The sequence below is a fragment of the Xiphophorus couchianus genome, chromosome 23 (assembly GCF_001444195.1).
Source record: "Xiphophorus couchianus chromosome 23, X_couchianus-1.0, whole genome shotgun sequence".
NCBI classification, from domain to species: Eukaryota; Metazoa; Chordata; class Actinopteri; order Cyprinodontiformes; family Poeciliidae; genus Xiphophorus; species Xiphophorus couchianus.
The window spans coordinates 15,015,617-15,040,670 of record NC_040250.1 but is presented as its reverse complement, the minus strand read 5'-3'; the positions used below and the strand labels follow the sequence as shown (position 1 = coordinate 15,040,670).

The window sequence follows — 25,054 nt, the reverse complement described above, 5'->3', positions numbered from 1 at the left end:
ACACTTTTTGTCAGAGTTGCTAATCAATTGAACTGATTCACACTGCTTTGTACAGGCAATGGACTTGTTCATCGCACAAACATATAAGTTTCTGTTTTCTGTGAAAACAAAAAACAAAATCAAGTGTAGTAAATTAATTGAGGGTTTCACTGACTGATTAAATGTGTCCTAAGCAGTGCTTTGCAATGTAATGAGACCATGAATATCATTTATTGAGATTTTATGTTATAGACAAAGGCAAAGTTGTACAAATCTTTTCAGGCCAATTTCATTCTGAAAATGTGGTAATTGTATCATAATTTTGTGTTCTTCCCATCTGAACCACCTTTCACTACAGTTACAACTGCTGATCTTATGAATCTTTATCAGCGTTAAACATCTGAGCTTCTGTAAACATCAATCTTCAATTCTTTCCTTCCGTCGTCCAGTCAACTAAAACCAGCTTCGCCGTCGATGCTGAAGAAAAACCTCGCCACATCATGATGCAGACAGATGGTCCGACCTGTGACCGTCCGACATGACGTTCTTTACTAATTGTGTTCCTCCTAAAATCTCTCAGTTTCCTACATTTTATTTAGGGCAAAGAGAATAAATCAAAATCAAATGTTTATTTGCAAAAACACCATCATTTTCCTTCCAATATTTGGGTTAGTCTACATGTAAAAAATTAAACACATAGGTTTGCTGTCAAAAAATGTGAAGAAGTTCAATGGGAAAAACTATAGGATGATGCTGATTTTTCTACCAAAACATAAAAGCACATTGTACATGTAGATTAAGAGTCCTGATGTTTACTTCTGTCCATTGCACTGTCAGCTTCCCTTCATCGCCAGTATTTAATCTGGACTTGCCTCAATATTTTCACTGCTATTTCATGATGCACATCAATAGCTTTCCATTATATGAAATGGGCAGACTCTGCAGCCCTCTTACATTCTGTTATGGAGCAGCTAATGCTTTATGCCGCCTCAGCATTGTTGTGCCTACAAAATCAATCAAGTGACTAAATGGGCCAAACGCAGCTCGATGGTGAAAACACGGGATCATTTCGTTGTGCAGGTATTCAGTCATTGTAATACTTTCAGTCATTATTAATATTTTCTTTTCCTTTTTGAAATTCTTATGTAAAAAGCACATCTGTTGTGCATTGAACACACAAATGCAGTATAATCATTGCCTTTAGGACAGCCCTCGAGACGAGCCTTAAGCTGTATATATGAAAAATAATTTCATTATTTCCTCGTCTCTGACTCGCTGTGAGTCAGGTCGCCAAGTTTACCCACAGGGTGAGAGGGAGGGTGTGCTGTGAGCAGGAGCTGGGGACGGTGGAGGGAAGGCGGGACGAGGAGAAGTTGTCCATGTCGGCGCAGCGCACCATCCTCTACGCGTAAAGGAACGCAAAAGCGGAATCTTCAGGCTTCACAGACCGCTGCTGGTAAATGGACTGAAACCCGCTGTCCGAGAACTAATTCTATCCAATTAAGGCATCGCCAGGCTCAGATGTTTCGATGAATTTCTTCGGCAAACTACCAGCCTTCCTGCTGTTGGTGCTCCTCGCAGCGCAAGGTAAGAAGAGACTGCGCTCCTTATCCGATCGAGACGCAAACTAGTATTGCTGTTTATCTCACTTTTATTACATACTCACCTAATTTTTTTTAAATCTTACTTTGTAAAAAACGTAACAAGTTAACTCTTCTGCGCTCTTACGCAAAAAATGAATGTTTTTATTTTACTCTGAATAAGCATACATGGATAAATAAGTTGGAATGTTTTCTTTTTTGGCAAAAGTTAACTTCAGCTCATGAGCCAAGTTGTACTGCATTTCTACATGGAGGCATTCTGACGATGACAAATAGCTCTGAAGCAAGTAAGTCACCCTGAAATTCCCCTGGGAGTTCAGGAGCGCAGAAGCAACACAACGAGGACAGGTTCTCATTTTAATATAAGATGTTCTGTCCCAGTTAGAAAGCATGCAGGTATTATTTTGTATTTTTAAATAAAATCATGAAATCTGGCAGCTCCAGGTTTGTTTATGTGGTGTTTCTCTAAGAGCTCTTGAAAGCTCATACATAAGGTCTAAAATGAAACTGGAACTGGGAGTAGTCTACCAAAAGAGGTGAACATCAAGATGACGAATATATTGTTACTTAAACATTTATTGCTTTCACATAAGACAAACGTCCATGTCCAAAATGATGACTGTTTTATATCTTAATATCTGTCCTGCTGGAGGCTAGTCTTTATAGCAGTTTTATAGGGACATGCCTTACAAAACTATTCATGTCCTCTGGACACATTTTTAAACACTAACCTCATTGTGTTTCATTTGATAAATGAACAAAATTGTGTTGCACATAAAATACAGTGTGGATGAACATTCAGGTCTTTTTAGTCGATACTTTTTAAAATCACCTTTTGCAACATTTACAGCTGCAAGATACAGTATGTTTTAACCAGCTTTTCCTTTGGTTAAAAAAAGATCAGACACATTGCATGAAAAGGGTTTATAGACATAATTTTTCAAGTCTTCCCATTTGGTAGGACTGAACTTTGACTGGGCCATTTTGATATACCATTATTTGTGACTATAACTGTTCTATTGTTGCTCTGGCTTTTTGTTTAGGGTTTTTGTTCTGCTGGAAGGTGAGTTTCCATCTCAGACTCAGGTCTTCTTAAACCTCCAATATGTTTTATTCCTAGACTGCCTTATATTACATCAATATTTCCCTCAACTCTTATAAGCTTCCTTGACCCTGCTGGAAAAAATAGCATCATGTGATTCTTTTTCTAACAAAATTTATTATTACTCTTTTTATTATTACATGATTCATAGCTGTTCTGTTTGAAGATTTTTTTCACATGGACTCTGTGTCCCTGCAGGTACCCCAAAGCAAAGCAATGATTGAACTTCTTCAATTGCTGCTGACTGAAAAAGAGACATTCACATCTTTATAAGATGTACACACAATGTGTTGTTTTACTCCTGTTTTAAACGTCACCACAACCTCATTCTGGATGTGTTCGGTTTGCTCCGAACACATTTATTGTCGAACACGACAATAGAACATGCAAACAAATGAAGGCAGATGCCTTGACTTGTCTGTCAGGAAGGGGTTACAAAGCCATTTTCAAAGCATTAAGACACCAACAGACCACAGTGAGAATCTTCACACAAATGGAGAAAAAATATGGAGAGCCTTCCCAGGAGAGGCCAGCATGTCAAAACTTCTCAGAGAAAACATTCACGCTGGCTTAAAACATATTAATATAATTTATGACTTTATGAATGACTTTAAACAGGCTGTTTATTTTTAATACTCTACAGCAATGCTCAATTAAAATGACTGAAAATTCTGAAAGAACAACTGGGTCAAGTTTTCCAAAGAGATAAAACACTCATTTGCAATTTTTGCAAAAACTCAATGGTGTCCTGATCCTTACCTGAGTTTAGGTTTTCTTTTGTGTTTTGATCATTTTCTTGTTTTTTGTTTATGTTTGATAAGTCTTTCCTTATTCAGTTATTGTTTCAATGTTGGAAAGATGGCCATTTTAGTTAATTCCTTTAGTTTCTTCTTGTGTTTTGGTCTTTGTACATTTGTATTTATTTCTCTTAGATGTGTGTTATTATTTTGCTCTTGATTTGTAGTTCCTTTTTAGCCTTAGTTCAGCTCCCTTTGTCTTAATTAGTTTCTCTTCCTCAGCTTCCCTGCTTTCATCCTTCAACAGCTGTATCACATATTTTTACATTTCTTACATAGGGCAATGTTGGTTTTCATAGGTCGTTTTCACTCATTTGACATGTGTTTTTTTTCTAATATGCTTGATTAGAAACATTTAGGTACTACCGAAAAGATAAAACCTGAAGAAATCTGTAAACAGCAAATATTTCACAGAACTGTATGTTGTTTCTTTTGTATTGGTTACAAGAAAACAATTTCTCACCTATACTTGATCATATTTTCCTAGACACTCAGTGAGTTGTCAAGGGAAATAAGAAATAATATCCAGATGTCAGAACAAAATAATGTTTTAGAGTCACAAAGACTCTATAACGCTAATCAGATGTTACATTCCAACATGTTTCATCAGAGTCTCCCCAAAAGGAGAAACAAAACATTCTACTATCACAAACATAAACTTGTTGGGTTTCGTTCAACTTGAACTTTTCTTTAGTGAAACAAGACCAAGACTAACATTTTTAGTACAAGCAATTCATTTGGCAAACGCTTGGAGCAAAGAAAACCATACATAAAAGCACCAAATGATGAGTATGGTGGTACGGCTGTAATGATGTGGTTCTGTTGTCCTGGGAACTTTCTAAAAGTGAAGGACATTATGAACACAGCATGGGCATTAAATAGAAATGTAGTTTTATTTTGCTAGAAAACTACAAATGATAACTTAATAGGAATTGCTTTCATAATTTTGAAAAGGTAACTAAAGATAAAATTAAAGATTCTTCTTTTACATTGATTTCACAGGAATTGTTAGGAGTGAGAACAATTAGTGCAAAATGTTGCAATTTAGTAAATAAAAATAATAATTTCTTAATTTATGATTTATCTTGAATAAAGGTAATGAAATAATGGTTGGATTTTTTCAAACATTTGAGTGTGAGATTATGGTACTGCATTTTCTGATTACTTTTTTATAGGACTTTTTAACCTTGGCAGAAAAAAGGACATTGCATTGCCAAGCCAAATGAAAGGCCCTATATGAAAATGTCAAGAGTAATTTTATGTAGGATGTGAGAATAAACCATCAATAAATTAGCTGGTGTTTCCTGAAAAATTATTAACTGCCTTTGATGCACAAATTAGAGAAACTTTAGGCTGCAGGCTGAGTTCTTACTTTGTACATATCATGTTTTACTTTATGCTATTCTGTTTGCTATATACATGACAACAACTCCACAGATCATATGGGCTGATTGTGGATTTTCAGAACGGGACAGATGTGTTATTTTTTTCAGTTTCACACATGATGTACTGAGTGTCAATGTCAGTGTAATCTTTTAGCTTCAAAGCCCTGCATGCGGCTGCAAGTCTGTTCCAGATGTGGTTCCTGCAGATCTCCCATTGGGAGCAGCATTAAGTGCTTCTATGTGATCATGCCATGTCTGCTGTGTGAAAGTCAGTGTCTTCTCACATCCTGTAACCTGACACAGAGATGTAGTTGAAGGGAGGATTGGTTTCCTCTACAAAATCTGTGGGACAAACTCTCCCGACTTCCTCTTTCATACTCTTCTGTCATTCTCCTTAGCATTACAGATTTGCTGCAGCTTTGTCCTTGAACTTAGAGAATCTCAGAAGAAAGCAATGCCTTGAAAGTGTGACCATGTCAGTGTTCTCTGAGGAGAACAGATTTTGCTCAGCAGAGATTAAATATAGTTTTTCTCAGTAGAAGTTTTTAATTTGGCACTTTAATGGAAAAAAAAGAAACAAATAGTGTATTGTGTTGTTGCTTTGTCCTTTTACTCATAAACCTCTATTGTGTCATTTTCAATAGCAACTGTACATTCAGAGGACTTACTTCAAAATATCCACTGACATACATACTGTATACACATTCACTCCCAGTGGGGATGTGATTTGTGGGCTTCAAAAGGTATTGTCTCATTCTATCCAGGATCTGGTGATTTGTCCTCAAAACAGAGGAGATGCTGATCCGCGGTTCATGGGATTGGGGGTATTTTATTTAAAAATAGAATCTGACTGAAGTAGCTCAGAGGAAGGGACTAAGAGACTCATTAAATACGGAGGTGTTTGTTGAAAATATGACATTCAAAACAAAGTTTCAGCCCATGGGATAGATTGGCGGTGTGCATCTGCATATTCTAGGACAGGATGGGTTCCTTCAGGTCTGAAAGGGAGTGATTAGAGATAGACTACATAATGCATTTCCCTGCAGCTTTTCGCCTGCATCATCTCCAGCACAAAATAGCTGAGGGAGATGTTCAGCCACGCCTGCATTTTTCCTCATCTAATCCGCATTGTAGTTTGTGCTTGACCCCTTATCTCACTTCACTGTGCATTTTAATAGGCTGTGGCTGCATGTTAACAGTGCAAAGAAGATCTGCCTCCTCCGAACTAGCTGGGCCCCAGAGAGCAGGAGCTACAGGTTGCTGATAATTAAAAAAAAACACAACTCATTAGAAGTGAATGCTTTGTATCTGCTGCCTTGGTTGCAGTTCAAGAATCAGACGTATAGTTTTGTTAGCTCTGTAACGCTTATCAAAGCATTCTTGTATAGGGTTGTCTACTCACGTCCCACTATCACCTGCTATATTGGCTCCAAAGACTTAAATGCTCATCTGAGCTTTGCTGTGCACTACAGAAAAGCTCTCTGGTTTCGCTCCCAGAAGCAATATAGTTGCATTAAAGCCTGACAGGCAACCTGCGTGTATGTGTGTGTGTATGCTAGTGTGTAGCTGTGAGGCAGCTTGAGGATCCTCTTAACACGATTGTCATGTGATTATTGCAACCAAACGCTGGTGCACACATGGTGTGTAGCCATCACAGGAAAACGATTTTTTCCACCTTCCTATGCTTAAACATCATGGTGTCCTCAGATTTAAAGACCCAAACTCACATCTTTTTCAAGACTGTCAAAATCCCCTGGGACACCCTGCTCTTTTATGCTGGGAATTGCATGGGGTACATTTCAGGATGGCAGTATGGCAGTAAAGAAAGAGGGTTTTTTTTCTAAATGAGATGCCTTAGATGGAAGAGAGGCCAAACTTTTCAACTTCTGTTCCTTAAATAGCCGGTTAAAAACAGTTACTTTCTTTGCATATCAATCTTGCTGTCAGTGAATTTATTCCTGCAGAAAATCATTGTTTAAATTTCAGCTCTTGGTTAAAAAACCAAAAATGGTGAAACTCTCATCCTTTTGCATCTTCAGTCTTTTCCTGACTTGACTAACCTGACAAATTCTATGTACTCTTTAATCTTTAATTCAGAAAGATATAGATCAAATTTTTTAAAGGAGTTTTGTCTAAACTGTCTTCAGTTTTCTCAGTATTCACATAAATATTTGGTTCAAAAATATCTTCACCTGTGTGAAGTTTGCATTTGCAACTAAACACTTAACACTAACACACACACTCCCCCCCACACACACATATATATATATATATATTATATTGTTCTTATGATGGTTGTGAGAACTCCTGTTGAGTTCAGAGAATAGCGATGTTTAAATTCTCATATCTCAAGATCACAAGCTAATTATCTTATTAGCCTGATATTGTAAGTACATTTTCTAAGATAATGTGGTAATTTGTGTTATTTAATCTTGGTGTAACAAAGCTTGTCCTCTTGTGATAAGATCATAATTACATTCTGCTCTCAAGAAACCAAATGTCTCACTCTTAGAAGTGGTTGGCAGATTGATAAATGAAGCAACTGATGGAAAATGATTGAAATGTTAAAAGGGAGCAGAAATGGTAATGAGTAACATAAAGTTGAAGAACAACAGATCTATGGATGATCTTTTTCTTTTCTTTGACTCAAAAGATCTAAGGCTTCCAAGCACTGGGAAAAGTAAAATAAATAAATAAATTTGATGCAATCAAGTGAAACAAGATCACAAAATCCTGAATCTGCATATGAACCCTGTGATATTTTTGTCTCTGTGATGAAACATAATAACTATCATAAAAAACAGCAAAAGACTAAAATGAATAAATCACTACAATATTCTGAGCTAAAGATCCACTGGCTTTGCACATAGACTGACTGCATATTTAGCCTATTCTTCTTTGCAAAATGCACAGGTGAGAGTCTATTTAACAATTAAGCAATTTGGAGGCAGATGAACTGGATTTTGAAGGAGTATCATTTAAGAATTCATGGATATTAAATTCAAAACTCAAAGCAAATTAAAGTTTGTGGGTGTATGGTGTTCTATTCAGGAGGAGACTCTCGACATGTGTACAGCAAAGTGGAAAAAATAGGAAAAGAAAGAATTCCAGAGACATTGAAAGGATTATACAACAAAGACATCTTCATCCCTGAAGATCTAAAAACAGGAGCAAACTTTTGTATTTTCTGTGACTTTGAGACACATGTTCTCAACATCTTCCCTGAGTCCTGATTCAGTCAGTGTGACTGACAGACGTGATGGATAAGCCCGATCCATCGTCTCTCGAAGACACATATGAGATGTACTGATTCCCCGCTGGTATTTCTGTGGCTCTGTAGCTGAGGGTTAAATATTTGAAACAGGCTTCCGGTACGTTACTGAAAAAATCTACTTAATTTGGCTTACCCGCTTCATAATGTCTCAAAGTTTTAAGGTTAACATGCACAGTTGAATTTTACAATATGTCTACCCTTTCTTTTATTTGCAAAACAGATGAGCTGTCAGTCTTTATAAATGACAGTGCTGATTTCTTCTTCTTGTCCTTCCAGAAAAATAAAACAATTACAAACTTGAGAATCAGTGCTAGGAAAGCACATTTTAAACTCAAATTACAGCCATTGTCTGAAAAACAGTAATTTTAAAAAAAGGATAATTATGTTATTTTTTTCAGAGTTTAAATTGACTGGATCAGTTCACAGAGTTACTATCTAATCTTTTATGTTAAAAACAACACAGGCTGAGAAAAATATCTGCAAAAATGTCAATAAAGATGTTTTAAAATAAATTAAAGAAAAATATATATATATATTTTTTCCTTTTAAAATCAGTCCACAGGATGAACAGTTGAATTGCAGGAATAATGGCATTAAAAGGCAGCTGTGCTCACAATCATACAATTCACTTGGCCACATATTCATCAAGCTCTCCTATATTAAGAGTTTCGTACTGCAGCTCGCGCTCATTTGCATGGTCATGGCTAATGCAGTAATCACTGTGGACCCTCTTTTGCGTCACTGAGCATGTCAAAGTCAGGCCATCAAATCCCCTGGAGAGGAGACCCATGCTATCTGGCTGTTCTCTGCATGTTTCTGCTGTCAATTTTCTCCTCCTATCTCCTCATGCCACTGCCTCCCTCTCTCTTTGTATCTCCTCTCCATTTACTCTCACTCTCTGTCAGTGGTGTATTTTTGGAGGGTAATTAGTTCCTTCAGACTGTCCACCACAGGCTCCCAGGCTCATCCTGTTAAGCGCATGTCTGATCAAAGAGTCTCCCACAGGCCGTGGGCCTTTCTGCAGCTCGCTCCTCCTGAAGCCACAAGAGAAACTAACACACTCACGGTTTGTCTTGCTAAGTCTCAATCAGTGTTGCTTTTCCTTAAAGATAAATGCTTGATTGTTTGGTTTGGCTCCATCCGTGCCAGAACCAAGACTTTTCAATTTGACATCATAAAGACGGGGAAGGAAAACAAGAAAAACTCAGAAGGTTTTGTCATTTGAAATGTGACTCAGGCTAATTTCATGTGATTTTCATCAACAGAAACAAAAACAGTTCTGATCAAAATGATAAAGTGTTGAAATCTGAGCTGTTAAAAGTGAAGATAAGGATGATTATGACAAAGAAATGTTTGACAGTCTGCCTCCTGCAAAATTAATAAATTAATAACGTAGCACACTAATCACCGACAGAATATTGTGAAAGTCATAAAGTGTCAGCATAAAATGTAATTTTGTGTTTCAGTGTAACATCACCTACAATACCTACAGTGAGCTAACTAACATCAGACAGCTTCAGTTTAAACTATGTAAGAAACAACTAACACTCTTCATGACACCTGAGGTGCCAAAGAATAATAGAACAATTTACATATTAAAATTATTGTGACAGACATATTAAATTTCAATCTCTTACCGTTTTAAAAGACTCAACTGATGTTATAAAATATTTCACACTATAAAATAGCACAAGCCAAGTATTTTCAAGTATGGTAAGTCTAAATTCAAAACACTGATTATTTATACAACATTGCAGCGTTTTCTGCCTTGCTAATGTTGTTTACTTGTGAAATTAATTGTTTTTATTTATCTGGTACTGTGGTTCACTGAATTTGATCTCATGCTCAGTTACGATTCTATACACTTTTTGTTGAACATATCAAAAAATAATCATGTTATAAGCATTGTTGCATCGCTATGAAGATGCTCTGTCTGCATTTTTGAAAATTCTCTTTTCTCCACATGCTAAATGCTTAGAGTAGCAGGGTAAAAAGGACTCTGCCTTATTTTCTCATTAGTTTAGCTTATTCTTTGATTACTTAGAGGACTCTTAGACTACGCATGTATTTATTCATGCATGAGCAGGTTTCAAATGCTTGGTTTTGAATTACCCACTGCACACACTTACGCCTTACTTTACATATCATGGAAATGTTGCAAGCAGGAGAGGTTACACACGATCATCTGAAGGGTAAAGGAGAGAAGAGGTTATATTTAACACTCTTAAGCCTAGAATACTTAAGATTGTCCATGAAAAAAAAAAAAACAAGTACAGGGAATTAGGGGAGTTACTGTTCCAAGAGAGGATTTATTTAACTTTTTCTACGCAACAAAGAACAAAAGGTCCAATTAATTGACTGATTATAATTGCCCTGGATTTCCCTCAGCCAATTACAGGCTTTACCAAGGTTCTGGCGCAGCAGCAAATCAGCAAGCAGTGGGCAGTTTTTAAGGTACCAAGAGCTGAAATTACACAAGTGTCTCCAGAGAAACGTCATTTTATTAAGGTTTTAAGGAGCAGCTCGCCTCAGTCAGTGACCTGAGGAAACTTATAGACTTTACAGCAGCACAGTAATGAGATGTTAGTGGTTTTAGTTCCCTTTGTTCAAACAATTTTTATTGTCGAGGACTCAAGGCCTCCAAATACGGGTCGCGCTAACCGCTATGCCACCACGCCATGCCCAGGCTTTTGAAGTACCGTAACTTATTTCTGAAGGGTTTCTGAAAAGTTACATTTTATGATTAAAAATATGGCTCCAGCTACACAAGCTTTACAAACTCGGCCAAGAAAAGTGAAGATTCTGCCAGAATTATATCTGACGCTTGTTTGATAAATGTAATCTTGGGTGTGACTAAAGGAAGATCCACCATAACTTCAAACTTGTGCATTGAATTCTTATTTTTTAAGTGCTTTGAAAATGCTAAAATTAGGGTGATGCCCTTTCAACTTCAAAGACTTGGAGTTCATCACCAAGATAAATCATCATGGATGCATTCAAAAACCAGGTCAGAAGTTATTTTAGATTTTTGAGAAGGAAAAATCACTTAAATAGATACACTTATTTTCAAAACTGATGCTCCTTTTACATTGTTTTATTAGCCCTTTAAAAAATGCCTGTCTCATTACTTATCACAAACAAACTCCTTTGTTGAATAAAAATCAAATCAAATTTTACACCAGATAAAATTTGCTTGTTAAATTAGTGATATCAAACAGCTACTGCAAATTCTGCTGTTTGATGCAGAACCATTGGGTTCTACTTTCGTCCTTTATGTTGGACTGCATATTGCCTGCAGTCATGTGATCTTATTGTTTGGTTTGCTCAGACATCATAATGAAACTGCCCCCCCTGAGGTGAGCTGAGGCTTGTTGTAACATCAGAGCTGCAGTGTTGTTGTTATCAGACCCAGCTAGATCCCTGCAGATTTACACAAGCTCATCTCTTAATGGACTTTTCCTGCTCCGGCAAGTCAGTCAGTTTTTGAGAACATGAACAGTTGAACTGATTCAGGATGTCTGGAAGATGTTCATCACGATACTCTCATTAGACATGCTTACGACTTTACTGTATGAACAGCGGATATTACATTTATTTCAATACAAAGGTTCCTCTAACATTGTACAGATTTGATTAAAGTGAACTTCTTCAGACAACCCAGTTTTATCTGAGAATGCTTTGGTAAACATCAGCCATATGAGAAGAATAATAAACCCAACACTGCTGGGAATAAGACACCAACCAATAAGCTGTAACTGTTTTTGTTATATTTTATACTATTCATGACGAAAGATCTTAACTGCAATTGTATTGATGTTAAAAAAATCTGGCTACACCTTTACTTAGTTGACATTTAAGACTTTTATTTTTAATTATAGCTAATACTTTCTTAAAAAACTAATAGTACAAGCTGAAGAACTTTCAGTATATTAGTATGAAACATGATGCACAATATAAAATTGTGCAGAAAAAAGCATAATAGGTAAATGAGAATATTAAAATTAAGCTTTTTTTGATTTGTGGAGCATAAATGGACTCAATGATATATTTATGTTTTATTTAGTTGTATAAAAATCTCCTTTGGTGACTGTTTATATCTCTGCAAATCAAATTTGTCCTCCTTATCTTTTTTATTTAAAAAAGTTAATCTCTTAACTGATTCACGCAGCGAATAAAGAGCCTGTTTTTTGATGGTTTCATGTTGTGAAAGCCTTCAATAATATGCACATCTCTACTTGACTTGAAAGCTGTGATGTGAAATTTAGGTTTAGATATTCAACATGTTTGTTTCTTACACGCATCAGCGATTGTGTTGTTCAAAGACACAAAAAAGGTAAACAGCTGGTATTCAGTGTTGAGTTTAGAGAACATGCCCAAGGAGTAATGAACATATTATAAAAGGTAATTAGATCAGATTATCTTAAAGTAAAAGTTGGAGGTCAGAGAAGCCTTAGCAGACCTGTCTCCAGTGTTTATAACTTTTCTCCAGTGGCGTGACTGCATGCTGTCCCAAGTGAGGCGACATTTTCTGCTCAGACAGACGTCTGTGTGCCACCACAAGCATTATGTGTGGCAGTTTTTCACAATCTGATCTTCGGCTCAGTCTACCTTACACACCTCTGCAGAGGCTGTTTTTCCTGCGTTGATTGAAATCCTCTACTGATAGAGATGGGCAGCTCAGCAGCGAAATGTTCTGTCAACATCCTGCAAGAAAAGAGAGAGAACAGACCTTTTTCTGCCACGGTTTTAAATGCAAACACATAACAGTAGAAGAGACTGCTTGGCAAAGCTTAAAATAAGAACTACGTTAATTGAGCTCAATTTTTATACTTGCTTAGGTTTTTGTCAGATTTTAAATAAAGTCATTATTAACCTATCATTTGAATTTCATAAATTATCATAAGTCCTAACATGGTCAATATGTTCTAATGCACAAGTAGCTACTGCAAATAAAAGGATCTATTTGTTATAGCGTACAAGCTGTTCAGTTTCTCCTAAAATAAACTGAAACAGCTGCAGTTTGGACACGAATGGTTAGAGTGTATGTCCCAGTCTATTGTCATTACTGCAGTATAGTAAATCATAACAGATTTTACTGACTGACTGTTTCAAGAGGAAGATGAAGTAAAGATAAGGTATTTTCAGTGGTTTTGTTGAGAAATTTTGAGTAACAAACAAGGAATCTCTCTTGTAGAATGTTGTGTTTTTCACACAGACTCTTTATAACCTTTATTTACCAAAAGCAGCAAGCTCAGCACCTTGGCTGCTAAGAGAAGAAACATTCCCCACCTGCACTGGCCTCTTTACCATCTCCTTCTCATTTCATGTTTTATCACTTGTTATTAAAATGTCTTGAGAAAGTATGGGTATTATGCTATAGGAATAAACTGGAATCGATCTGATTTGACTGAGTAAGAAAAGGCTGCTGAAGACTTCATGGAGCTCAACTTATGCTCTGACTTTCCAATGATATTATTACATACAGTACATTTGAAAAAAGATATTTGCATACATGGGGTGAAAAGACAATTGTTTCCATTCTCACTCTCGGACATTAAATCAGATTAAACATTTCATTTTTAGGTCAGTTCGGGTTACCATTTTTAAAATTTTCTAAATGTGAGAATAGTAGTTTTGCATATATTTAGTAGATTTTTGGGAATTACCTATTAAACTACAGATTCATTCAAACATTTTTGCTACTCTTCTGCAAGCTTCTGAGTCAGGTTTCTTGGCACAACTTTTAAGCTTGGACCAAAAGTTCTATCTAACTGAAATCACGTTTTTTAAATGGACTCATCAAAACTACTTTTTGGTTATTTATCTACTTTGAAAATAATTTGGTGGAACAGTAAGGGTCATTGCCCATTGGAGGAGCCATTTGACCCTAAGCCTCACCTTCCTGGCTTTTATTGAGATGTTTCTTCAGTATTTCTCATATCACATTGTTTCCCTTATGATGGCATCATCAGTTTGCACCGGTGTTATTCCTTGGTCATGATGGATAAAAAAATATATAATTTTAACAGAACACAGGAAATGTCTTTAAAAATCACAGTCTTTGTTCCTGGATGTATTTGTTTGCTGTAATCTGTTGTTTTTTTTATGTTGTTTTTGGCTTTTTCCTTCCTGACTGGCCTTTCAGGTCATTTCATTGTAAAAACACTCTCTATAGGTCTTTTTGCTTTCTTTTGGCATTGAAACAGACATCCTCATCATGACTTTGCCAAGTTGTTTAAAGGCCTGTTAGTCTTAGTGTAGGTAAGCTTTTGCTTCTGAATTTTCAAATGATGATGAAAAAAGTGATAAAGTAAAGTTTAAAGGAAACAAGAAGAATTTTATTTATCCTATAACCAATACTAGTCTGATTTAATGGAAAGGTTTGTTTCACCTTATACATTACAGCTAAATATTTGGATTTCATTGCACTCCTTCTTTAGTTGGTCCTGGCCCATGCCCTGAACTTATCATTAAAAATACATTAAGATTATGGTAAAGATTTTCTGTAAGGAAGTTTTGTTAACTTTTAGTCAGAGTTTTACGAGGAGAGACTGTCAATATGGTTGACATTTCACTGTCTCTGACAGAGACGACTATTTTAGTTTTTGATAAACAATCCTGTGTTTCTGTTGTATTTGTTTTTATTTAACTCTTAAAATAACATTAGAAGACAAAGAAATATAGAGATTTTATAAGGACTTAAACATCATCAACCACCATATTTGTATAAAATTTTCATCAGCTTCTGCTTGTTTGTTACTGTCTCATATTGGGACATATAGCCTTGATGTGAGAAAAACATTAATCTTTGACTCCCTATAATAACTTTCTGTTTGCAGACTCTGAAAATAAATCTGTTTGGAGGGGTGACCTTTCTGCAGTATTAGTGTCAAGTTTAATTTACTTGCACTGATAATCATAGACAGCTCCACAAAGCCCCAGTTTAACTCAGTCAATGTAAAGTGGCAGTTTTTTTTTTGCCATTTTTGCTAATCTTCTATTAATTTTTTCAACGTTGTCTCCCTCTGTTTTTTCCAGGCTGCTTCTCATCCAAGGCAGAGGACAGATTATTCCGAAGGTTGTTCCGAAGATACAACCAGTTCATCCGACCTGTGGAGAATGTGTCTGATCCAGTTACGGTGGAGTTTGAAGTGTCCATATCACAGCTTGTTAAAGTGGTGAGAACACAGAATCATCCATCCATCGGCTCTTTTATCTATCATAAATTATTTGTTCAGCATTTATATTCTTTCTATAGGATGAGGTGAATCAAATTATGGAAACTAACCTGTGGCTGAGACATGTAAGTGCTGCTGTGTTTTTTATTCGCTATGCGTTGTGCTGTTTGAGTTTCATCAGCATGTCAAGTAGGGCTGTAGCGATACACTAATCTCACGATACAATGCGATATGTGGTGTTCTGCTCACAATACAATTCGATACATTTTTAAGATTTTCTGAAAGATTTTAGAGGGACAGAGTGATTTTGGTGACATTTTGTGGCTGTTCCATAGATTTGGATTGATTAATTGAACTGATGGTCTAATACTGGTGTAATAAATGTTGTTTTTGTTATACGTTTGCTTTGTTTAAATGTTAATTGTGTGACTTTGTGTATTTGGTTATGGAGAAAAGGAACCTTTTTTGTCTTATTCACATATTATATAATGCAATTTATCTATTTCATTTCATTATTTAATTAATTGTAACAGGTTGTTTCATTATAAGTCATTTTTAATGTACATGTGCAGCTGGGTAAAAAATGTCATGTGTGATAGCTGTCATTTAATTCATGTGTATTCGACATAAAACTCAAAGTAGGAAAAATCGATATGTTCTGAGGAAATAAAATATCGATAAATATTGTAAAATAGAAAAACTTATACAGCCCTAATGTCAAGTGTTTCTGTTTTACTATCCTTCAGGTTTGGAACGACTATAAACTGAGATGGACCCCTGTTGAATTCGATGGCATCGAGTACATACGAGTTCCATCCAACAAAATCTGGAGACCGGATATTGTCTTATACAACAAGTATGTTTTGATAAACAGATGATAGGAGGAATACTTTTTGTTAAATCATGTCTGTTTGAAATTCTGCTATGAAAATGTTAAATAAGTCTTAAATACAGACCAATAAAAAACATCAGAATAAAAACAGAGGCTAAGTATTACACATTTTTTGTTTGAGACTGGATGGTATTTTTTCTTACTTATGTTTGCTACAATGTGAGTTGTTGGCTCAAAATCCCCTGACGTTTAGAGTAAATGTCATAACATTAGAAATGTTCTCCCACAGTGCTGTTGGTGACTTCCTTGTAGAGGACAAGACCAAAGCTTTGCTGAAGTTTGACGGCACCATCACTTGGGTCCCCCCAGCTATATTCAAATCCTCCTGCCCAATGGACATCACTTACTTCCCCTTTGACTACCAGAACTGCTCGATGAAGTTTGGGTCCTGGACCTATGACAAAGCAAAGATCGACTTGGTGCTCATTGGCTCAAAGGTCAGAAATTAAAGAAGAAAAAAAAATCTTGGCTATATACAGTATATACACTGCTCAAAAAAATAAAGGGAACACTTAAACAACACAATATAACTCCAAGTAAATCAAACTTCTGTGAAATCAAACTGTCCACTTAGGAAGCAACACTGATTGACAATCAATTTCACCTGCTGTTGTGCAAATGGAATAGACAACAGGTGGAAATTATTGGCAATTAGCAAGACACACTCAATAAAGGAGTGGTTCTGCAGTTGGGACCACAGACCACTTCTCAGTACCTATGCTGTCTGGCTGATGTTTTGGTCAGTTTTGAATGTTGGTGGTGCTTTCACACTCGTGGTAGCATGAGACGGACTCCACAACCCACACAAGTGGCTCAGGTAGTGCAGCTCATCCAGGATGGCACATCAATGCGAGCTGTGGCAAGAAGGTTTGCTGTGTCTGTCAGCGTAGTGTCCAGAGGCTGGAGGCGCTACCAGGAGACAGGCTAGTACACCAGGAGACGTGGAGGAGGCCGTAGGAGGGCAACAACCCAGCAGCAGGACCGCTACCTCCGCCTTTGTGCAAGAAGGAACAGGAGGAGCACTGCCAGAGCCCTGCAAAATGACCTCCAGCAGGCCACAAATGTGCATGTGTCTGCACAAACGGTTAGAAACCGACTCCATGAGGATGGTATGAGGGCCCGACGTCCACAGATGGGGGTTGTGCTCACAGCCCAACACCGTGCAGGACGCTTGGCATTTGCCAGAGAACACCAGGATTGGCAAATTCGCCACTGGCGCCTTGTGCTCTTCACAGATGAAAGCAGGTTCACACTGAGCACATGTGACAGACGTGACAGAGTCTGGAGACGCCGTGGAGAGCGGTCTGCTGCCTGCAACATCCTTCAGCATGACCGGTTTGGCAGTGGGTCAGTAATGGTGTGGGGTGGCATTTCTTTGGAGGGCCGCACAGCCCTCCATGTGCTCACCAGAGGTAGCCTGACTGCCATTAGGTACCGAGATGAGATCCTCAGACCCCTTGTGAGACCATATGCTGGTGCGGTTGGCCCTGGGTTCCTCCTAATGCAGGACAATGCTAGACCTCATGTGGCTGGAGTGTGTCAGCAGTTCCTGCAAGATGAAGGCATTGAAGCTATGGACTGGCCAGCCCGTTCCCCAGACCTGAATCCGATTGAGCACATCTGGGACATCATGTCTCGCTCCATCCACCAACGTCACGTTGCACCACAGACTGTCCAGGAGTTGGCGGATGCTTTAGTCCAGGTCTGGGAGGAGATCCCTCAGGAGACCATCCGCCACCTCATCAGGAGCATGCCCAGGCGTTGTAGGGAGGTCATACAGGCACGTGGAGGCCACACACAATACTGAGCCTCATTTTGACTTGTTTTAAGGACATTACATTAAAGTTGGATCAGCATGTAGTGTTATTTCACTTTAATTTTGTGTGTGGCTCCAAATCCAGGCCTCCATTGGTTAATAAATTTGATTTCCATTGATGATTTTTGTGTGATGTTATTGTCAGCACATTCAACTTTGTACAGAACAAAGTATTCAATGAGAATATTTCTTTCATTCAGATCTAGGATGTGTTATTTGAGTGTTCCCTTTATTTTTTTGAGCAGTGTATATTGTATTATGTTTTTATACATACTTTTTAGTCAATATTTTTCTACTAGCATTAAAAATGTAGCTCATGTGATTGTATAAATGGAAAAATCCCACCCACGTAAGTGAAAAATAGAGCTATACCAGGTTATAACATATAACTTCTGTTGCTTTAACAATATACTTTTCATGTTATTACAGAAGCATCTCATGTTGTACATAATATACATATTTATCACATTCTACCAAAAACATTCTTTAAAATATTGATTTTGCAATCTATTACATAATATTAAATTGTACAAACATGAAATAATATTGTTGTACAATTCAGCTTTCACACTGTTAGAAAATAATAAGTGTCTACCTTATAAAATAATAAGTGTCTACCTTATAAAGATGTTAATGATTTCTCTATTATTAAGATCAATAATAGAGAAAATTTATTTTCTATTGGAACCGATTGAGTTTGATTTTGTGTTGACACATGGAGAGATTTTGTTGTTATTCAGCAGATTTGACATGACAATTTCTATTGTATCAATATTTGTTTATTTCTGACACATATGTAAGACAAAAATGCCCTTGAATTGTTAAATATTGCCACATTTCTAATGTAGAGCTTCTTTTTAAATGTATATTTTCCAGGTGAACCTGAAAGACTTCTGGGAAAGTGGGGAGTGGGAGATTATTGATGCACCTGGATACAAACATGACATTAAGTATAACTGCTGTGAAGAAATCTACCCAGACATCACCTACTCCTTCTACATCCGTCGCCTGCCTCTTTTCTACACAATAAACCTCATTATCCCTTGCCTCCTCATCTCCTTCCTCACGGTGTTGGTTTTCTATCTCCCATCAGACTGCGGGGAGAAGGTCACCCTGTGCATCTCCGTCCTGCTCTCCCTCACTGTGTTCCTGCTGGTCATCACTGAAACCATCCCCTCCACGTCGCTCGTCATCCCGCTGATTGGAGAGTATCTTCTCTTTACCATGATTTTTGTAACTCTGAGTATTGTCATTACTGTCTTTGTGCTGAATGTGCACTACCGTACTCCAATGACTCACACGATGCCGGAGTGGGTGAGGATGGTGTTCCTCGGGGTGCTGCCCAGAGTGATGCTGATGAGACGGCCGATTGACCAGGGCTGCTCATCACCTGCCAGAATTACAGGAGCGACAGGAGGAGGAGTCACCGGCGGAGGTATTAAAAAGAGAAAGACCAGCATAGGAGGAGGAAGCAGCTCTGGAAGTGTTGGAGGCATAACTGGAGGCGTGGCATGCCCACCGCTGGATAGTGGCTCAGGGGCAGGTGGGACGTCTTCAGCTGGTGGCTCCATGAACTGTGTGGAGTATGGCGACGTGACCCGTGACCTTAACCGCGACATGACTAGGAGGTGTCCCTACAGAGGCAAGGAGGTGCCAACTCCTGTTCCTCCACCGATGGTTCCTCCACCTCCTCCCCAGGCAAACCCGGCTCAGGGGCCTCCAGAGTCAGAGCCACCAAAGGCGCCAAGGCCTTTGAACGCCTCGTCGCCTGTCAGTGCTGTCGTTGCTTTTTCTGTGGTGTCGCCGGAGATCAAGCAGGCCATTGAGAGCGTGAAATACATCGCAGAGAACATGAGGACACGCAACAAAGCCAAGGAGGTACATAAGCAAGCATTTAGTTCGGCATGTGTGTTGATTATTTATATTAGTATTAAGTTTCTAATCCAAATTAGATTCAAAATTTCTCTGTGGAGAAGACCTAATAATGCCGTAAAATTAGTATGCAGTGGCTGCCTGTTAAGTTGTGTGGAGTGGGAACAGGCCTCTGGGCGATGACTGAAAGTTGATGCTTTAAAGTGATGCTGCACAGATTTTATGTAAGAAAACAAGTGTAGATAGAAAAAACAAGTGTTGAACTTTCAGCACTGAAAAGAAAAAAACTAATCACCTAATCTATCACATCTATCACAAATTAATAAAATCTCTCCTTTTGCTATATTGTTATCCAATAAACTGAACTGTTATCATTGAAGCTTGCAGTATATGAATTCACAAATGCACTGATTTAATGTCCTTAATCTTTTTTATATTGTTTTGGGACCAAGAATCTTCACATTTAAGAGACAAAGTTTTGTTCTCACAGTTTGGACAGCAAATGCCTGTTCATACAAAAGTGTGTGTTACTTCTGCGTGGTTAGTAAAATGATACTTTTCTTTGTAAACACTGTAGAAAGCATTTTCCCTCTGCTATATTTGGACTTTAAAGCTGCTTGTTTGTCCCAGAAGCAGGGTTTTGTGCAAGTCGTCCTCACATTCTGGATAGTCCTGATATCTTTGTTACGTTGTCTCCATCCTTCCTCAGCAACGCGCATCTTTCTTTGAGGCTTGGAGAATAGTTAAACTGCTTCTTCAAAATGCATAATAGCATTATGGTCACTGGATAATCATAATCTTATTTTGCACACCTGAAAGACCAGATATAGCACCAGGAAAATGTGCTTGGCTCTAAAACGCTTTCCAACTAACAAACAACCTAAAAAGTAAAGATATTCCACAAATATTTTTTGTATTTGATATTTTCTGTTGCCAACACTTTCTCCGTAAGCCTTTTATTAACCTTGAGGTAGTTTTTTGAATTTACCTCACATGTTTTTTGGAAGTAAACTTTTTTCTTGACTGCACCTGCTTTAAGATTCTAGTTTCCACACATTGCATAATGTCCTTTCTGTTCTCTCTTCAGGTGGAGGATGACTGGAAGTACGTTGCCATGGTCATCGACAGGATTTTCCTGTGGGTTTTTGTGACAGTGTGTGTGCTGGGAACTCTGGGACTTTTCCTCCAGCCACTTATAAGCTTCCTAAAATGAAGAACTTGTCTTGCCTCTCTTTCCCCCCACCCCCCGCTTTACTTGTCTTACTGACAATTTCTTTACCCCTTACTTGAGTTACTCTAGAAAATACACTGCATTTAGCAGTGTCAAATCAAGCACAAGACCATTGTTGTTCCCTTTTTTAGGCTTTTGTCACTTCCTCTCTCTGTGTCTAGGGTGCCATCATCAACCATCCTATTTAGCTCTCTTCTGTAGATTTCCCTAGACTGAAACACATCTCTTTATTCCTCATCTATTTGTCGTTTCAGCTGCCAGTTCAATTCTATAGCAATGCTGGTATCTTGTCTCCTTCCCAGTATCACATATTTTCTGAAGCCTGGTTTTCTCGTCATCTCCCTTCTGTTTATTCTTTACCTCTCCAGTGTTTTACTTTGAGCTCCCGCTGGAGGCATCTTTCCACTGTCACTCCTTGGAGCAGCAGCTTAGATATCAGTTTCCAAGAACTCTTTGGTAACACATTTCGGCAAAAAGACGAAGAAGAAAATTACTTCTTCTGAATTACTTTGCAGTAGTTAGTTGTTGTAGGCCAGTTTAGTCACAATCTGGATTGGACACAATCTGGTCCAATGATGACACTGAGTTGGGAATTATAGCACAAAATGCTCTCTTCTAGATATGATAATGACATAGATATGTTTTCTGGTAGAAGATAATGCCCTGTTTATCTATGTTTTCCTTGTAGAGAAAAACAAAAGCATAGTGCATGCTGGCCTTTAGCCTTCAACGATGACATGTTTTCCAGTATATTTATATGCACAGGAAATGAATTCAGGACAGGAGTTTGCAATTTATGGAGGCACTTTTAACCACAAAATGTACAATTAAACCTGTAAAATGACTTGAAACAGTAAAAATGTTTAATACAAATTATTATAATCAGTAACATTTTATGTTTTTGGCTTTCATTATTGTATTTCCTGTTTTTTCTATCTTTTTTGTTATATTCAAATAGCATGTACAGCTTGTAAAGCTGCTGAATCTTTTGTTTTGTGAATCTGCTGTGGTGCTTTTTTTTCCAGGTCTATGCCCAAAATATCTTCAGACAGAAAGAAACATACGACCAACTTAATATGAAATATTATAGTTTTCAATCTTCTTCTGCAGATGGTTGCAAGGTGTTTTTGATTCATAGAAGTTTTCTTTATAACATATTTGATCTCAGTACCTGCAAGCTGGACTCCCTCATGAAAATTTTCTTCTGAATTTCCAAACTAGAATCTCTTTGTCTTTTTATTTTTAAAGTTTTTTTTGTTTTTAGGCTCTTGTGGCCTTTGACATATGTGAGACAGTAAAGCGGGTAGAAAGAAAGAACATAGGGCAAAGGTCATCGAATCTGTGACGGTCGTGTTGAGGAATAAGGCCTTGATACATGGGTTGCACTGTAACTCGCGCACCACGCTGCGCCTGAAGTGTCTGCTTTGTTTTACCAATGTAGAAATTGTGACATATTTAAACACTTACTCATTGAGTTTGAAATTATGTATCTGTAGTAACAAACATATTTTCAGAATGTAATGTAAATTAGCATATTCAAATGATTATTGTAGGAACTTCTGTGGAAGTGTTTCCAGAAAACTCCCTGGTAAAGAAAAGAGGTAAGTTAATTGTGGCATATAAAAGACACACAATCAAATGAATTATTGTGCATCTAGAAGATGCTTTATTCTTCAACTACAGACATTTAAAGGTCACTCGTGAGACTAAATGTGGCTGTGATCTCTCACAGGTATGTACACACGAATGTGTTCAATGTTTAGAGTAGCGACAGCTCAACATCTCAGTAAAATAGAGTCACTGTGGCTTTGAGTAGCCCATCTCATGCCCAACAGTTCAGTTTAATCCCTACTTGAGTCAATGAGCATGCACATATGTGTTCCTGCACATGTGTTTGTTGGAGAGAACAAAAAAAGGGTGCACGTGTCTCCGGAAGATGTAAGAGTAATCAAACGGGTTGAGATGGTGACAGAGCTAAAGCATGCGAGTTCCTGTGTGTGCCTGGTAGCATGAGTCTCACTGAAGTCAGATTAAGGGATGGATGGAGGCTGAATATGGAGATGAAGGGGGAGCTGTGGTACAGACACACACAGTAACCAATCTGTCTCAGTCTTCAGCCTGACAGTCACATCATCTGCTGCCTGTGACAGATTGAGGATGTCAATTAAAGATCCACTGGCTTTTCAATCTATATTTGGACTGTAGCTGTTTGATGCGTGGAACACTAACAGGCTCTAGTCACTGCAATGCCTCTCAAACTAATAACATAGAGAGTGAAAAAGTAAACAAGCGGGACATTGCTATGCTCTTTTATCCCTCTTCTGATGATTAACCTTCCTATTGCTTCATGACAACTTTTTTACTTTGATTTCAGCAACAGAACGGAAGAAAGACTCAGAAATCAGCAACTTCAAGGCAGCTTGGGCCCCTTAATCTGAATTTGAAATGGTTTTCCTTTCATATTTTAAAAGCAGGCAGATCTTTGATTCATTGTACTTCAAGTGCTTGGTGGCAGTCAGGTCATATCAGAGTGCTGCTCAGCTCTGGGTGGTAAATTCAGGGATTATACATTATTGAGACCATCACATGGATGAATATTTTACATGATTCGTTGCAGCTAGCTCTTGACTGTTGGAATCCAGCTCACGGATGGCAGACCTTCCTGGACCGAGGACAGTTCCTTACTGTACAGCTTCTCTTTATATCTGTCTCTTTCCTCATACTTCTTGCCCTTTACTTGAAAGTTTTTTTTTAACCTGTGCACATGTTAAAGACACTCGTGGTTGAATTACAGGATGAGACAGGGTCACTGCACCGCAGAGAGGTGGATGGTGAGCTAGGCTGCTCTTTTCAGCCACTGGGTGCAGAATGGTATATGCTTGCAGTCAGTGGACCGTGGATAAGCAAAGGAGACTCGAAGCTAAATAATTCATTCCAATGGGAGCCTTCAAAACACATGCACGCACAGATAAAGGGTATTCTACTTCTCAAAACTAGCTACTACTTGCACTAGATCACTGTCCACACGTACCCATAGAGAGCAAGTTTCTAATTTTATCCTTGGTTAATATTTATAGATGTGGTGAAGAACCATTGATCTGGAACAATAACAATAGCTTCTTGAGTTTTCTTGGTCAAGAAATTGATAAAAAGTTTTAGCTTTTATTTTAGGTACATATATTAATCAAAGTTTAATTACTAAAAATATACATTTTATACTATTGGTTTTATTGAACTGGATCCTAATGTGGCCTCATTTTTGCAGTGGATTTCTCTAAACGTTAACTCTAACCTACATACTTTCACTTTGGTGTTACTAATTATTCATAGAAATTCAGATTAACTTGGAATATCTGTCAAGAACCTTTATAAAATCGTAATGTTGTAGTGAAGTTGTTATTTACATAGAAGCTGATTAAAATTGCATTGACAGTCAGAATAACTGTCCAGCTTAAAAGCAAAGTCAGATAAAAAACTAAAACTTACTGTAACAGTTTAAGTAAACATAATTTTTCTATTTGGGTACAACTCTGGCTTGTGGCACTTTAAATATCCTGTTCTCAGTATTCCTTTATTGCATTTGTTAGTGTATTTATGTCACAACTGTGTATATACCATGATTGTAAATATCCACACAAGGCAAAGATGCATAGAAGAATGTGTGCATTTTCTAATGCAAATCAACAAAGAGGACTGCATGGACAAATATGCCTGGGGGCTTTAAAGTAATTTTCTGCATAAAGTATACAAAGTAAATCAAAAGAAATAGTTGTGACTGAAGTTGTTTACTTTAGACATTTTCTTTTCACAATGTCATGTAAAATCCACCTGAAGTGGACTTAATGGTGGTAAAATGTTGTTTTTTATGTTTAGATCGTATCTGCTGAAGCTTTTATGTATTATTAAACATCAGTTGGATTTCTCAGC

General features: G+C 37.6%; 1 protein-coding gene across 1 annotated transcript; it reads left to right on the top strand.

Annotated features, from left to right (window-relative positions):
• Window positions 1–1,310: 1,310 nt before the first annotated feature.
• On the top strand, window positions 1,311–25,054 carry LOC114138646 (neuronal acetylcholine receptor subunit alpha-3-like). The gene is made up of 7 exons (XM_028008030.1): window positions 1,311–1,566; window positions 15,177–15,316; window positions 15,397–15,441; window positions 16,063–16,172; window positions 16,438–16,645; window positions 18,901–19,902; window positions 20,984–25,054. Exons 1-7 carry the CDS (start codon window positions 1,509–1,511, stop codon window positions 21,107–21,109), a joined length of 1,689 nt encoding a protein of 562 aa, XP_027863831.1. The 5' UTR covers window positions 1,311–1,508; the 3' UTR covers window positions 21,110–25,054.

Bases quoted from the DNA above. Each gene is read 5' to 3' on its own strand.
- LOC114138646 (XM_028008030.1), top strand. From the start codon at position 1,509: ATGAATTTCTTCGGCAAACTACCAGCCTTCCTGCTGTTGGTGCTCCTC. The intron at 15,317-15,396 runs GTGAGAACACAG...TTCTTTCTATAG, and splicing joins TATCACAGCTTGTTAAAGTG to GATGAGGTGAATCAAATTAT. The intron at 16,646-18,900 runs GTCAGAAATTAA...TATATTTTCCAG, and splicing joins TGGTGCTCATTGGCTCAAAG to GTGAACCTGAAAGACTTCTG.